The 17,847-nt window shown below is 30.7% G+C and overlaps 2 protein-coding genes across 2 annotated transcripts; one reads left to right on the top strand and one right to left on the bottom strand.

Moving 5' to 3' along the window:
* Positions 1-624: 624 nt before the first annotated feature.
* Positions 625-2,818, bottom strand: LOC130896979 (pre-mRNA-splicing factor RBM22). Its single transcript, XM_057805426.1, has 6 exons — positions 2,224-2,818; positions 2,117-2,170; positions 1,800-2,063; positions 1,519-1,725; positions 1,303-1,457; positions 625-1,215 (listed from the first exon to the last, which is right to left on the bottom strand). The coding sequence occupies exons 1-6, from the start codon at positions 2,275-2,277 to the stop codon at positions 693-695; spliced, it is 1,257 nt and encodes a 418-aa protein (XP_057661409.1). The 5' UTR covers positions 2,278-2,818; the 3' UTR covers positions 625-692.
* Positions 2,819-3,821: 1,003 nt separating this feature from the next.
* LOC130897232 (RAC serine/threonine-protein kinase) lies at positions 3,822-15,894 on the top strand. The gene is made up of 9 exons (XM_057805987.1): positions 3,822-4,005; positions 4,569-4,690; positions 4,804-5,013; positions 5,254-5,617; positions 6,686-6,867; positions 9,617-9,824; positions 12,439-12,672; positions 15,241-15,490; positions 15,633-15,894. The coding sequence occupies exons 2-8, from the start codon at positions 4,572-4,574 to the stop codon at positions 15,469-15,471; spliced, it is 1,548 nt and encodes a 515-aa protein (XP_057661970.1). The 5' UTR covers positions 3,822-4,005; positions 4,569-4,571; the 3' UTR covers positions 15,472-15,490; positions 15,633-15,894.
* Positions 15,895-17,847: the final 1,953 nt, after the last annotated feature.

Genomic DNA, 17,847 nt, shown 5'->3' with positions numbered 1-17,847 from the left:
CCCATTAATAACAAGTCTGTGAAACTGTCTCAAAAACGTGTAAATAATATTGATAAGAAAATTCTTGAAATATTGAAGGCACCTGACAACCCTATTTCCGCCACATTAGTTACTATAAGTTACTATGATTTTTCCAATTCAAAATATTCATATTGTTATTTACTTTGTTTTTAAAAGTGCTACATTTTGCATTAAAACAAAATATTATTATTTCAATACTAGACATGTGCTTTTAATTCATTTTTCAATAGTTTAATGCTTTAAAATTATTTCTGCTAATAATTCATGCATACAAGGCTGTGTGCAACGGCCCTGTACACATCAAAATGCTGTGTGGCCATGTTACAAAATGTTTTTTTTTGAAATGCAAAATTAGCAAATGGTCAACTATTTACAAATAGCATTTTGATCAAAAATCCCTCGTTTCCCCTATAACATAGTTTATAGTCATCCATCACTAGATTAATATTTCCACTCCAACCAGTACTTCCCAGGATTCGCTGTCCAATAAACTCTATAGATTCATATTTTTAATATAAATATCTCCTTTTTTATTTTAATCAAATGAGAAGAAAGGCTACCGAGGTTATTCATGGATACTTAAAAATAAGTGAAACAAATACATAATTACTAATACATATAATAATTCAAAATACACAGTATAGAAAATTATTTCAAAAAAAACAATAGTACTACTCCTGTATCTGCTGTGTAGCCCCTAACCTCGTTGGATCTTGACTTGGATAATGCACAGATTTTGGCAGTCCCACAGATTCGCTTCCACTATTAACACTACTAGTACTAGCTGGAGGAGCAGTGAAAGGGGGCAACTGAGGTGGATTAAAGAAAAATGGTGGAATCGGAGGGGGAGCAAAAAGAGGTGGTACCATTAAAGATGGTGGAGGCGGCATACTAGGCAATGGAATATGACCTGGTTCTAAATTAAAGAAGTTGTTGCTAAGCTCTGGTAAAGCACCTGGAAGTCCTGGTACCGGTTCATAGGTTTCCGCTTGTGGTCCAATTGATGAAGGTCCTGTTCTTCCTTGTGAACGACCCCATTTGATTGTTAGTCGTCTTCCTCCTAGTATGAGTTTATTGAAAGTTTTTTCAGCTGCAGTTTCTGCTGCTGACCTTGTAGTGTATTGTACAAATGCACATTGTTGTTTTGGCACAAGACTGATGGAGCGGATTTCACCATATTGATAAAAGTGATCCCTAAAACAAAAATTCTGGTGAACACAAAATATTTTGAAAGAAAGATTCCAAGGTTAATATAGAATATACATGTGTGGAAGAAATTACCTGATATCTTGCTCGGTCAAGTTTCCAAGATTACCAAGGTACAATGTTGTAATTGTCTTATCATCCGGAGCAGGAAGAGCAGGCATAGCTGCAGCTCTTTTTAGTAGTTTATCAGCAACTGGATCATTCACACCATAGTAACGATCTTTAATATTCTAAAAACCAATAAAAATGAGAAAAAAAGATGATATTTCTTGTATATCACTAAAAACAAACCTGATCTGCTAGAGGATCATCAGGATCTGTTGGTTTTTCATGTCTGTAAGGACACTCCTCCCCTCTACGACATTCACCTTTCACCCAAAATGAACATACATGAGGTCTATTTCTCTTGTAATAAGGTGCAGTGCGAGCCAAACGCATCAAAAGATCATTTGGTTCACTAAGTTTATTACTAATAGTATCTGGATCAGACCTTGCCAACTGAAATATATGGAATTTAGAAGCAGCTGGACTGATTTGAAAACATATTTGATATCTATAAAGTTTCTAAATACCTCACGTTCCATATTTTGAATGTAATATTCTTTATTAACATCACTTTTAGGTAAATCATCTTTCATTTTTAAAGCAGCATCTCTCACTTGAATAGGTAAACCATACTCTAAGTCTAGCAAGCAAGTTTGACAAACATTTTTCAATTTGCTACAAGTCTGACATACTTCTGTCTTCTTAAAGCGCATTCTAGCTCCTGGACACCAACGAAATACTGTAAAGGGACGTGAACATATTTTGCATTCCTTACCGTATTTTTCTTTTGTCTAAAATAAAGATTTAATAGAAAATTGTTCATGGTTCGAATCGAACGACTTACCATTCTAATATATGGGTTATCTCCCAAACAAGTTTGGCACAAAATTGGAAAATCCTAGAACAAATACAAATTTTTTTTCTTATTTTATGTAATTCAATCCTACTTACAGCATCTTCCCAATTCTGTCTATTGTACGTATTAGTTGTTTTAGATGTGGCCATTTTCTAATATATTGAAAATTACTTAATTTTGAAATTTAATGGATATATAACTTTGATAATATTGACTTCAAAATGCGTTAAATATGAATCTATATTATTATTATATTAAACTACTGATTCAAACGAATACATAATAATTCGTCAATAATGATTTCTTAACCTATTTATGAAACTACAATATATATGGCTATAAATGTTTAAAATATTTGAATGTCATTTCTAGGCATTTTTTAGGAATAAAATATTCAATACTCTAATGTTAACTAGCACCTCCGTGAAGTTGGCCCCTGATTTAATTATTTTTGAATTTCGTTAATACTTATCGCTAGAGAGCGATTAGTTTTCATATAGATAGAAACGATTTCAATTTATTGTGTGAATTTGCTGTAAAAATACAAGGACTCTTCCACAAAGCAAAGGATGGTCTACTCAACCAAATCTGCCAGACTGCCTTCTGACGTCACAAATTACACAACGCTATTTCAATTTATAATAAAATGTGAACAAACAACTTAATAATAAATAATATAGTTGCTTTAATATAAACATCACTTTACAAAGTGGCCATTGTTGTTGTCAATATTAAATAAAAACTTTCTTACGATGGCGACACGCTTATGACGTCATAAAACTGGATTGGGGTTAGTGAAAGTAGACAGTCTTATTATTTTTGGAAGAGTCCTTGGTAAAAATGGACTTATACGTTTAATTTTTTTATAATCCTTAGAGAGAGAGGAAAAAAATTATCAGAGTGTAATTGGTTTTTATATTAAAACGATTTTAGTTTATTGTGTGAAGCTGGCTCTCTCATTAAACGTCCATTTTCATGGCATCAGGGCTTAGATTCTAACAATTAGCATTAACAAAATTTTGAAATGATTAAATCAGGGGATTAACTCAACTGAGGTCCATTCAACTGTCTATATAGCTGATTTTATTAAATTACCTTAAAGTATAAAGTTTTTCATAGTACGTTTAATAACCATCAATTTATATACTGCTCAGGGTGCATTCCACTAAGCAGTCTCAACAATCACGAGACATTTTGAGCGTTGAGATAAATATTAACGAGTGGCAAAACAGAAAAATGAAGCGAAAGCTTTAAAAGGTTATGTTATGATTTGTAAGATATTGAATTTTTTAGTGGAGTGCTCAACTGATTTATATTAAAGTAAAATCAAAATATCTTCTATGGCTATAGTAAAATATTTAGTGGTGCGTCACAAGAATCTTTCAAAAGTACTTATAATATCCCATACCGCATCAAATAATGAGAAAGATTCTCATAGTTGCATTCTACATTGCTTGACTTTTGAAAATTCCATTAATTCTTTCAACTCTCACTTCGACCTACTTCTTGTCAAAGGTCGTCGTGAACGTTAATCAAACGTCATTAGTGAAGTTCTCGCCGCGACCACAACTATGGTAGTCGCTATGTGGAACGTCCAAAAGAATATTTCATCGCCGTGAACGCTTAAGTAGAATGCACACTCAGTAAAACCACTTTATATTTCATTATTCGTGAAAAAAGGTGAAAATACTATCACGTGTCAAATAACCGTTTATGTCAATTTTCAACTGTCACACGTTAAAGCCAAAATTCCCATACATTCATGCGTATTTTGATTTATGTGAATTGTGAATTTTTTAGTTGTAATATACTTGTGTTGATTCTGAAAGTATGAATTGTATTGAATAATTGTTTAATAATATTTATATATTTTCAAGGTAGGTGTTTCATTCGATTGAAATGGTATAACTTACCTAACACGTTAACTCAAAAATAATGTTTTTTTATTAATCCTTTCCCTTAAGATATTAATGTCAGTTCTGGTCAAGAATAGATTGTGTTCGTTGAATAAGTTGTTTTTTATATCTATAAAACATGTTTCTTTAGAAGTAGAATTTTGATTACAGGATATGTATGATCAAAATAGTTCATTTGAATATACGTATTTATATTTGTTGTGTATATTATTACATCACTTCCTGTGTCAAATTCCATTAAATTCTAAATTCATCAAAACAAAATATAATGTATAGCAAAACATGGAATTCATTATGTTTGTGATTCTGAGAATTATGAAAAAATAATTTGTATTTAGTAACATAAACACCAATACTTTATAAAAATATGTTTTTAAAAATGCAATTCTGAAAAGTGTAAACAAGAGTAAAAAAATAATGGTTCATATTAGTCATTACATTGTTTGAATGAAAACTTAAAACTTTAAAATAGTTATATAGTGATAGTTTATAGTGATTATTATATCAAAAATTATTTTTTTAAGAACATGAATGATGCCTCATCAGTTGGTGGCCCGGCTGGGCCAATTACAATAAATAAAGACCTCATTGTTAAGGAAGGATGGCTACAAAAAAGAGGAGAACATTGGAAAAATTGGAGACCAAGGTAGGGTAAAATGAAATAATATGTACATCTGAATTTATTCATAAATAAACATTGAATTCTTGTTAAAAATGAAATTGAAATTGAGTTACTCATATTTATATATATTTATGTAGGTATTTTGTTCTCCTCAATGATGGAGCTCTGGTAGGTTTTAAAAGCAAACCTGATGACTACTTTCATGTTGAGCCCTTAAATAATTTTACAGTTAAAGGTTGTCAAATTATGTCTACCGATAGACCTAAACCATTCACTTTCATCATTAGAGGATTGCAATGGACCACTGTCATTGAACGGATGTTCTGTGTTGAAACAGAACAAGAAAGGTTAGTAAAGAATTTTTGAAGTTATCTTTAATCACCACAGATGCTAGAAAGAAAGAAACAGTATGAAACATGTTATTAAAGTACTCATCTAGAAATTATAAATTCAGCTCTTTCATTTGCCACATCTGTAACATTTTGACTTGTTCTTCAATTAACCATTTTCCAGCATTTTAATGTAAATAACTATTATCTTCTTGATAATGATATTGACTTTTCTCATACTTGTGATCATATTATTAGGGAAGAATGGGTAGCTTCTATAAAAATGGTGTCTGAAAGAATTTCAGACTGTGAAGATGTAGAAATGAATCCTGCAAACAACGAGTCTGGTGCCATGGAAGATCTTTGTGAGAAATTCTCATTACAAGGTACATCTATTTCTAAATCAACGGGAAAACGAAAAGTTACACTGGAAAGTTTTGAATTCATTAAAGTGCTTGGTAAAGGTACTTTCGGAAAAGTTATTTTATGTAGAGAGAAAGCAACTGGGAGATTATATGCTATAAAAATTCTGAAAAAAGAAGTAATTATTCAAAAAGACGAAGTCGCTCATACACAAACAGAAAATCGTGTTCTTAGGACTACTCATCATCCATTTTTAACTGTAAGTGTGTGTGTAAAAATTTTTCCAAATTTTAACTGAAATCAAAATTCACAATGTGACCTGTGTGAAGTTTCTACCACTAATATTTTTTTACAAAATAAACTGAAATTGTGCAAAAAACGTAGATAGAGGAAGAAAAAAGATTAATTAAATGGATAAGGGATTGTACATATTTGACAATTCTGACCCAATACTCAAAAAATAAAAAGTTATTATCTAACCATTACAAAGTTCACTTAATTAGAAAAGAGTTGACCAAAAAAGTTTACATTTGAGCAATGTCGCACATCGCTCATTTTGAAATCGAAGCCTCAAAATTTTTCCACATTTCCTTCAACTATTGCAAATGACACTCAATAAGGAACCTATTAACAAAAAATGTGATGTAAGAAATTTTAAGAATGAAAAAAAATCCATAAAGTTTACATTTTGAAATCAAAACCCCAAAATTTTTTCAAATATCCTTCAACTATTGCAAAGTACACTCAATAAAGAACCCGTTAACAAAAAAATGTGATGTAAGAAGTTTTTATAATGTCAAACAAAATCCCTAAAGTTGATATTTGAGCTATGATACTTATATTCCGTTTTGAAATCGAAGCCCCATAATTGTCTGTTAATATGTTCTTCATTCTTCGCAATAACTGAAGAAAATTTTAAAAATTTTTGAGACTTTGATATCAAAACGAACGATGCGCGTCAGCGCTCAAACGAATACTTCATGTATTTTTTGGCATTACAAAAAATACTTACCTCACACATTTTATTCATTTGTTTTCTAATAATGTAAACTTTGTAATAGTTGAATAATTTTTTTTATTATGAGGGTCTACCGTTCAGAATAATGAAATATGTACAAAAACACATATGTACAAAAAATTTTTAACCACTTAATCTTCAATTTTTCTCCTCTATTAACATTTTTTTGCAAAAGTTCAGTTCATTTTATAAAAAATATTTGTATTAAAAACCAGTGGATAACTTCACATAATAATGTATCACCTATTAGAAAAACTAAAATTGAAGCTATATCTTTTAATATTATCAATATTTTTGCCTTATTTTTAGTCCTTAAAATATTCATTTCAAACAAATGACAGATTATGTTTTGTTATGGAATACGTAAATGGTGGAGAGCTCTTTTTTCATTTGTCAAGAGAGCGAGTTTTTTCTGAAGATAGGACACGATTTTATGGTGCCGAAATTATATCTGCATTAGCATATCTCCATTCACAGGGAATTATATACAGGTAATACATTTCTTAAACAATATTTATTTTTTATAGACTCTTTTATAAAAGTATAATAACCTACATTGAAGATACAAAAGAAATCATAAATCAATTAATATTCAAAATAGTTACTATATACAAAGTGTAAATAGCAATACAACAAAGGCTAGCCTCAGCAAAAATGGATATAGGAATACAAGATCAAATAGAAGAAATATAATACAAGTAGATAATAATACTTGACTGAAATAGTAGGAAGACATACAAGAGGAATATCAGAGAGTAACAAATAGAACATTTAGAGAGTTAAAAGAAGAAACCCGAAACTGGAATTTAGAATACAGATGGAAAAACTGGAGAGATATATGAGATAGCAGAAAATACAAGGATTGTAGGAAAACAATATGAGAGGACTAGATGGTGGACAAAAGAAAAAGGAGATAAAGGGAATTGAAGATACAGAAAATGGAATATTTTTGTGGATGCTGGATCATAGTAAAAGACCATAGTTTTGTCACCAATTGATTGGATTACACTTTCTTGGTCTTTGCGGTAAAGCTCTAGAAATCTCTCGTAACATTCTTCTCTAAGATTCTTTTGCATTGAGCTGAGAATTTGAGGCACCCACCTTGCACTAATTTTGTCATATTTAAATGCTCATGTAGAATCCTTAGAACACTTGTTTTAGAAATGCTGGTCTGTGCTGCAATTTCTTGTGTTTTTAGGCACCAGTCAGAACAATTTCTACAACTAATTTAATGTTTTCTGAAGTAGTTACCTTCACAAGACCTCCCACAAGTAGGTCATCATCTAATCATTAACTAAGTAGAAATTTCTGGAACCGTTGGTGATATTCATACAGAACTCAGTGCTTACACTACCACTACACCAACACTCACAATTACACCGTCGTCAGTCTCTCAAGACAATAACTTTGTTATCAAAACGCACGTCAGACAGTGTAATTATGGGTGTTGGTGTAATCGTAGTGTAAACAGTATCATCCAATGACTCGTTTCTAGAGTCACTGTAAATGGTTCCCTTTCTGATTTTGATTTGTGTTTTGATAACGGCTCCAACCTCAATTTGAGACATTTTTCAAAACAACTTGTCTGAATGAAAGTTTGAACTATACTATAATAGATTGGATGGAACCAACAAGTTGAAACTTTGTGTAACTTGACATTGACGTGTGCATATAGATTTTTGCAAACCCACTCTATTTACTTTATGAGGCCAACTCATGGATCATACTACGCATATATTTCAATAACAAATATGCTTTCACCAAACAAATGCTTCTGGATATTCTTAATAAGGTTTTTGAAATAGCTTTGATTGATTTGTTTACAAATTCTGGATGAAAATGCGTAAGCTCTTTGAGTGTCTGATAGAAAGGGCAGTGACAAATGGGGGATACCAAGGAAGCTCAATACCACCATAAAACAAATATATATAACATTGTTAATCATTTGTATACATGTTAATCTGCACATTCATGTTTCTGTCAAGCACTAACAAATTCTGTATGTCCATTAAAACAAATGTATTTCAAACAGCAACTGTACTTCCGTCCTACTTCCTTAATCTTCATATTCTGAGTATTCAAGGAAGAGCGCATACACGAACCATTCATATTTCAACTTATCTGTGAACTATATGGATTAAAGTATCATTTCATATCTTCATTAGCCCATGGTAATCAAGCATATATATATAAATGTGTGTTAAGGTTCTCTACTGGTGGGCACACAGAAAATATTTTAGGGGGAGGTTCTAAACCTCTTTTCATGCATTTCTCAATCTCTCTTCCACGTTCCCAGTTGCTTTATATGTATGGAGGTGTGTAATGATTAACTTGGAACCATCCACAACTCCTTTCAGAAGTTGTTAACTTCATCCACAGTGAGTTCATCTCTAGGCATAATTTTAAACAAAAATATAAATTTCAAATCGAGTTTGAATAAATCAAGTCGAACTTGTTCTTACATATTTTCCTATTTAAAATTAGGCAACATTGCATGAATGTAACCCAGACAAAGATACAACTTCTTGTGTGTAAATTATCTCACCACTTCTGATGGGAACTATTAGTATCTGTTGATCATATAATTAAGTGATTCCAAGTGTCCTTTATTTGGGACTAGACACTTGAAGTTCCATTAACGTATCGAATTACTTACTTTTATTTTGGATTGAAGTGACTCTAAACCTCCGTAAATATCCATTTTGTAATTAATTATAGCTTTTGTGTACCATAGGATTTGGTATTTAAGGCGGCTTGTAAACCGATAGAGGGTTCTTAATAGTTTGACATTTCTCGAGTACAGTAGTCGGATTATTGAAATCAAGTTTAATTAATTATTTTCTTGCTTAATAAATAGTTTTTTCCAAAGTACTGAATTGAGTTATTTAACTTGTGTATGTTGACCAACCAACACGATGAGACAGTTGTTGGTTAGATATTAAGAATTAAAATTTTGGTTATTAAGTAACAAAGTAGGTTTAATATGAAGAATATGGTCAACCTTCATTGGTTAAGATACAGATAAGATTACAGAGCTAATAACTAATTTCCTTGAAAATATAAAAAAGAACATCTTGCCTTGAACTTAAACACAAAAATTAGTTAGATAAGCAAATAAAAATTCCATACATAGTACACACAAAAACTAGGTGATTGAATTGACTAATTTTTAACATTGATCAATTATTTAAGAAGTATCCAAGTTTTGTTGAGCAGATTTTAATCAAAATGATCTTTTAGAGACCTAAAATTAGAAAATCTATTACTGGATAAGGATGGACATATAAAAATAACAGATTTTGGATTGTGCAAAGAAGATATTACTTATGGTCGTACTACAAAAACATTTTGTGGTACTCCAGAGTATTTAGCACCAGAAGTACTGGAAGACAATGATTATGGTAGAGCTGTTGATTGGTGGGGAATAGGTGTTGTGATGTATGAAATGGTATGTAATTTTAATAATAATACATAAAAAGTTTACTATTATTTCGAATAATAATTTTCCCAAAAAATATTTATTTAACAATTATTTTCATTAGTCAAATATAAAATTTTGTAAGGATCTAGAGCAGTGATTCCCAAAGTGGTCCGGGTGTACCCCCAGGGGTCTATAGGAGGCTTTAGAACAGGAGTGAACTTAAATTTCCATAGTTAGATCTGATTTGGGGATATGGTGTAAATGTATTAACTTTAATTAATAATAAGTACTTTGAAAGTGGCTTATGAGGTATTTTTGATCTAAAAAGACATAATAGTTTTAGATTATATTTATTTTTTATTATTTATCTCTTCCATTTTTTCATGTGTCAGCTGAAGTTTCTAGTCCCTGTTTTCCATTATCTTGTTCCCACTTCCTTTATTTGGTTTATCCATTATCTTCTTGTTCTCCTCCACCCTTATTTTTCTCGTTCATTTATTTATCAACGGGTACATGTTCATTTGTTCCTGTTATTGGCCATTTGTTAAATTTAATAAGTACAGGTGTAACTGCATATTATAGGAATAGAAAAATTTATAATTCAAAAGGTTTCTCAAAACTTGACAACCTGATTGACATGATGCATGCATGTTATGCTTAAGAAAGAGAATGAAGCAATGGCGAGAAACCAAGTGTACAACTTTTGCATTAAAGGAACCTCTTTTCTTCAGCATATTAGAGATAAAAAATGTTAGAATATAAAGAAAATGTTAAAGCACTTCGTAGAGCTTCTCATCATATTTGTTAATTCACTATCCGCAGAGTAGATTTTATTAGTTTTTCTTTAAGCCAAAAGGGACAGAGTCTTTTATTTTCCATTTGTTTATTTTTGTTCCATATTTTCTCTTAATTGTCCAAATTTTTTGCTGGCTATGTTATTGTTGAACCACATTTATTTTTATACACATATAGTAGCGTGTGAAGTGACATCCCATATTATTTCCAGTATACATTTAACTGAAATTATATGCTAACTGTATGATATCAGAACAAGTCCCTCATTTCTAAAAATTAATTTTACTAATAATGATACCTAGAGGATAAGAAAATTATCCAGCTTCATAGCGGTTGATTAATAGTTCATTTGGTTATTTTCTTAAAAAAGGTTTTTTCTTTCAAAAAAGGACTCCTTGGTTTCACAAAGCTCTATCAAAGTCAAAGCTCAACTGCTCTGACTTGGTTCATTAGTACCTTTATTGAAAATCTAAACAAAGTCTATATTCTTTTATAAAAACGTTGAGAACATTTCGTGTCTAGTTCACTGATCTGTGATCTTAACATCTGCAAGTAAATTCCACTGTTTTTAACGAGAGCCTAAAAGCTCTGCTTTATTTTTCAACAAATTCATATCTCTTATCAAGTCTTTAAAATCTACTGTAGTTATAAGATGGAGTTTTAGTGGTTCTGGTGTAGGTAAAAATTCCTTATCAGAATTACTTCTATTAGATCTAAGAGATGAGATAATTTTTTTAGGTGGCTCAGATACTAGTTGTGTCAGGTCATGGGCAATTAGAGCAGAAGATTCAAGATCGGGATATTCGATAGGTTTTGCATTTTTTCCTTTACGTCTTTTATTCATATTTAAAATGCAAAAGTAGCACTCATGGATGTGATCTTTCTATTCTCTCCAAATTTTTAGTATTACAAATTTCATAGACCTTTTCTCAACTCGATACCAACCTGAAGTAAAGAAATAAAAATTAATCTCTATATAATCCAATTTATTGATAAATTACTCACTTTCCAAACATCTTTTACAATAATAATAAGCAATATCTAGAGTCTTGATTCTTAACAGGATAGTCAAAATATGCTTTGTAGGCTTCATAAAAACGTGAGATGTTTTTAGTTCATATATTATATCTCTAACTTCAATAAAATGACCATATATAAAACAAAATGCATCAGCATTATATTTACACCTTCGCAATGACATTTTAACATTTTCTAAACATGTACAAAACATCTGATCTTTATTTATCACTCGAATGCTATCTTGAGTAAAATTGAAATTAAAAAAATTGAAAATGAGTATTATTTCTATAACTATCACAAAAGCGTGGGTAATAATGAATAGGCCCTTTTAATGAATATCACCAACGGCTTCAAAAATTCCAACTTAGTTAAATATTTTGTGTATATTAATGATGGATTTGACTTTTTTAAAATTTTCTACAAGTGGGAATGTTAGCTGTGCTACAGTGCTCATTGATTATAGAGTAGACAATTATTTCCATTCTCATGTATTATTACTTTGCTTGAAATTCCATCTGAGTAATGAACTTAAACTTAGAAAAAACGACCTGAGCTACCAAAACCGACGTGAGTGAGTGAGTGAGACAGCAAAAATGTTCTATCTTCACATTGTTAACAATCTTATAATCACTGGCACATATTTGACTTTCCATCATAGAGTTTATTGGTCTAATCAATAATTAAATGAGTGTAACATTAAAAACAGTTTTGTTTCAACACACGTGGTATGTTATATTCATTTATATTATGATGATTACATTTCATTGATTGCAAAATATAAATAATCGATTGTGCTCAGTAGTTGAAACTTTGATGTGTTATTTAGATGTGTGGCCGATTGCCGTTCTACAACCGAGATCATGATGTCTTATTTACACTCATACTCATGGAAGACGTTAAATTTCCTAGAAATCTAAGTACCGAAGCTAAAGAACTGCTTTCTGGACTACTTGTGAAAGATCCAACGAAGCGACTGGGTGGCGGACCTGAGGACGCCAAGCAGATTATGGCACATCCTTTCTTCAGTTGTATCAATTGGAGGGATTTAGAACTGAAAAAGGTATGCTATTGCAATAAAGTTGAATCTTATTTTGCTAATAATCACAAAGCTTAGTTCCTTTTGATAATTGTTAATATTAGCTGTACCTGAATATTAATCACTAATCTTTCTAACTCTAAGAACAAAGCTTTTTTAGTTATTCTAAACTACCACTCAAAAATATTTTTAATGGCAGATTCGCCACATGGCCACCAATTTTCCCAGAATAGTCTTTTTTATATAAAAAGCATATACAAGAGGGTAAACCCTATTACACTCAAGTAGTTCGAGTGGTGCCTGAGGTGTGGAGGTGCCTGTGGATATTGAACTTCTTCTGTAGGTTGTAGTGTTCAGTAAAGACGTGCTTTGGTAGTTGATTTCAGAGGCATGCACTTCTCCGAAGAAAGGAGTCCTGATAAATTGACGTTCTGGGCGTCTGCAGGTGAACTCTGTGTTCATGAGCCATGTCTGCCTGTTGTGTAGTCATGCAAATATTCCTCCAGGTAGTATTATGTTGGACAAATTATAATATGTCATTCATGTTATAGTTTGTTCTACAAATCTCCATAAGATATAAAGACAGTATTATATGTGATTTCCAAGTTAATTTTATAACATTACACATTTACATAACATAATTCTATTAGATTACATTGTTATAATTTTCATAAAACTAACTCCACTTAAACTTGTTCCAAGTGACTTTCTTATTTGGAGTAATAACATTTTCTCTTGTTTCCACATCAATTAAGTCGTTTTTTGTTATTCATGCATTCTCACGATCTTTCTGTAAAAATTGCTTTTTGACAATGGATATGCTGATAGGTTTAGCACACTTCACATTGAACTGTATTAAAAGTATATCACATTTACTTTCAACCACTTTGATGAAGCTTCCGATTACTTGCTCTTAGTCAGTTTGAATTACGATTGTTACATTAGTGGCAAATTTCTTAAAGAAAAATCAACAGTTTTCCTTAGTATGTTTTGTGGTTTTGAGGTCTCGTTATTGTTCTAACAATATACAGTATGGGAAAAATAATTAAAGAATATAGCAATATCAATACTGAATACACTGTTTTCACCATTACAACAGAACACTCACAATTACACTGTTTGACGCGCGTTTCGATAACCAAGTTATCGTCTTCAGAGACTGAAAGTATACTCAGTTAGTGTTGGTGTAGAGGTAGTGTATTCAGTATGAATATCGCCAACGGTTCCAGAAATTCTAACTTAACAACAATATCAATGTCAAATTTGTAAACTTTAAAATCTACCAATGTAAGTCTCTATAGAATGTCGTGATAAATTTAATAAATTCCCACTTTACTATTGTGTAATGGGAGTGTGTGAGTCAAGAGTTATTTTTGGTTAGTATTTTGCTGATTGATAATCAAGTTAAAGCACAATAAGCTTTAAGGGTATTATCACTGTAGAGCCCTGTTTTTGAAGATCATTTTTGGAATTTTTATTACAAAAAAACTTTATATCAGATGCAAAATCTAATTAGATGACTTTATTATACATGTTTTGAGGTTATCAAATTATTTTTTACAGAGCGTTCAAAAACAAAATGACGTTAAAAAAGAGCTATAAGCATAAGAGGAATTTTCACTACCAACTACTTTTCATTGCAGCTATTGATCTAAAACATACATTGAACTAAAAGCAAGAGAAGTACATAGGGATTTAAAAAAATATCAAATTTTAACAAAGTGGCAAATGTTCGAAAATCTAATAATCAGTTGCAAAACAAAAAAGTTTTAAATTTATTAATAAAATCCTACAGACATTGCAATGTCTGTTATAAACTACTGTCCAGATTATAGTTTTAAACTTGTAAATCAAACATTGTCCATAATGATGATGATGATCCTTTTTACAACAACCCTAATTGCCATCCACTATCACTGGCCCCTGTAGTAAATATAAGTGGATATACTTCTTAGAAATATACACATTTCATGATTTTGTCAATGTGCAACCATATCTTTCCATTTTTCATCAAAAATCTGTTTCGTGTATTATTCCAAGATTTTCCAAATGTGTATAATGGCTCATCTTAATTATTACCTAAACAGCCACAAATCAAATTAATAAAGAGATTACAAAATAAAAGCTATTTAAACGAGAAAGACCTCAATTGAAGCGAAAGTTGAGACATTGTCCTGCTAAAATATTTCAATCCTATTTATAGATTGAAGGATACATGCTCAATATCTTTAGAGAACTCTCAAATGTAACAAAAGATTTATCTATTTGGAATATTATTACAAAACTATTGGAGAGTAATAGTTTCATCATGGCATAAGTTAACAATAGAATGATTTATTATATGCACATGAAACAATTAACGATACAAACACTAGTTTGAGGCCAGTAGTTATCGCTATTAAAGAGTAATCCATCGGAGACATTGAAAAGACCTGTATATTCATTTCTGATTACCTTTTCATTTTGCTGTTTAGTCTAAATTTACTAGTATACTATTAGAAGCTTTTTATTTTAAATTTGTCTGTCCTTTAAATCAAAACCCCAATATTTAGTTTTTTTGTTATTTATATTTATATGCTAATTTTTTTGTAGATTCCTCCTCCTTTTAAGCCTCAAGTAACTAGTGATACGGATACGAGATATTTTGATTCTGAATTCACCGGCGAGAGTGTTGAACTAACGCCACCTGATACAAGTAGACCTTTAGGTTCAATTCAAGAAGAACCTTATTTTCCACAGTTCAGTTTTCAAGATTTGTCATCGACATTGGGTAGTTCAGCATATATAAGTAGTAGTATGACCAGTGTAGCGCCAATGCAATGATTTTAAATATTTTGTAAAGGTAAACAAAATTCATTCAACGCCTTGTATGATTTGATTTTTAGTAGGATTTATGATGTATTTTTCCTTTAAATGATTCGTTGTTCTGTTATTGAATGAAGTAGTTTAATTTAGGAAACTTTAAATGATTTTATCTGTTTCAGTTCTGGGTACTTATATGAAACCATCATACACACAGTTAAGTTATAAACCTTTATCATTTTTATGATAATATTTTATACATATTGTAAATAAAATAGAAAAAGTAATCTCTTAAAAAATATAAAAATAAATATCATACCATAATTTGTATATAAATAAGTTATTATATTTCGTAGATTTTGTAATTCAACAATTTTTTTATGTGTAATCTGGAAGAATTTTTTTGTTTTCGCTTATTCAAAAAAATAAATGTTACACCATTAACGGTTTCGATATACTTTTCCTTTTTTTTTAAACTTCAGTTTCTACTGCTGGAGTCTTGGAGCCATTTTGATTGAATGTTTTCCATGTCAGTTTCATTAACATATCAATTCTTTTAATTTGATACTCATTTTTTATTAAAAAATACTACAAGTAAGTTATGTTGAATACGTTTCAGTTCCCTGTATAATTTTATCAATTATAATTTTATATGTTCTCAGATAATCAATTATTTCCCGATACTGATAAATTCCAAACATTCCTTTGATTAATTTAGTTAAAAAATGGTTTTTCCAAGCTGAAGTCTAGCAAAAAATTTGATTTCCTAGATTTAATTTAGTTAAAAATAGCCTTTTTGGCTTCGTCACCATTTTTCCCTAATCACAATTAAATAAATTTATTCATATTTTATAATTTGGCATATGCATTCTATGATTCTTTTTCTTTTTTCAACATTATTCATAATAGGCATTGTAAAGTTTAATTTATTCAAAAGGGGCTTTTTGGAGTTTATGAAAAAACAATGGTTTCTGCAAGTTTAATTTGGCCAAATATTTTCTTAGCGCCGGCCAAAAATTGTCTTTTCTTAGTTTAATTTGGTGAAAATTGACTTCTCTTGATGTTTGTTTAGAATATGATTATTAGTTTATCACGATTAACATATTGCTATTCTGAGTTTATTCTATACATAAATTGCCTCTTAGGCAAGACGCAAATTTTTTACACGTACAGCACATGTGAGGTAGCGTGAGACGACTCGTACATGCTACACGTGTTGCGCGGTGATCCGTATATTGAGACCCGCGTTTACAAAGAGGAAACTATGGAGTTTGGATTTGATTGGTAGTTCGGGGACTAACGGGCATCTAAAAATGTCTTAACATTTTTGACAATGGAACAAAACAATTTTTTTATTGGATCAAAATCGGATAATAATGAGTAGGAAATGTTTTATTTCTTGACGAGGAAGAAATTTGAATTACCTAATAAATTTATTCTATCGAAGAAAAAAAAACAGTGAACGATTTACAATTACAACTAAAATAAGTGATACCGATTTTGCTATTTTTTTCCGAATGAATCGAAACCAGTTTGCTGAAGTACATAAGATGATCTAACAAGACATCGAGTCACATGGATGCGTTCCCTCGCCGCCTATATTAACTTTTATTCATTTTTTTGGAAAGACTTGCTCCTCACCCACACCTGCGGCACAGCAAACTGTGTTTGAACTACAGCAGGACACTTTTGTGAGCTCACGTGCGTATCTTGTCAGGTCGCGCTGCGTCGTCAATTTGCGTCAATGTATTCAATCTTGTAGATTATAAAATTACGTGCTGTGCTGCGTCGCCTCATACGTGCTATACGTGTCCCAACTTGCGCCTTGTCCTAAATCTAGGCATATTATTGACATTAAATTTTTTATTTTTTTGCAGAAATTCCAATTGAGTAGACTTTTATTCAATCAAACATTCTCTTTTCCCATTAAAATTGTATGGATTTTTTCTTTTTTTCAATTTAATTTACTATAGGCCTTGTAAAGTTGAATTTGTTCAAAAATGGAGATTGATTTATGAAAAAAATGGTTTCTGCAAGGTTAATTTGGCTAAATTTTTTTATCGCTGGCCAAGAACTGTCACTTTTTAGTATTGGGCAAAAATTCTCTTTGTGAGTTTATTTTGTTCAAAAATTGCCTCTTATATCTTGGTATATTACATGTTCCATTTTTTTGCAAAAAGCTCCATTAAGTACACTTTTATTTCATCAAATATTGCCTTTTCTCATTATTTGCGATTTTTTCTTTTTTCAATTTGATCCATAATAGGCTTTGTATTGTTTAATGTATTCAAAACTTGATTTTTGGAGTTCAATTTATGAAAAAAAAATGGTTTCTGTAAATTTAATGCGGCAACTTTTTTTCTTAGCACTTTTTAAAATTTTTTTATTTTAGTATTG

The sequence above is a fragment of the Diorhabda carinulata genome, chromosome 8 (genome assembly GCF_026250575.1).
Source record: "Diorhabda carinulata isolate Delta chromosome 8, icDioCari1.1, whole genome shotgun sequence".
NCBI lineage: Eukaryota > Metazoa > Arthropoda > Insecta > Coleoptera > Chrysomelidae > Diorhabda > Diorhabda carinulata.
The sequence above is the reverse complement of the archived record's forward strand: the minus strand, read 5'-3'. Positions and strand labels throughout refer to the sequence as shown.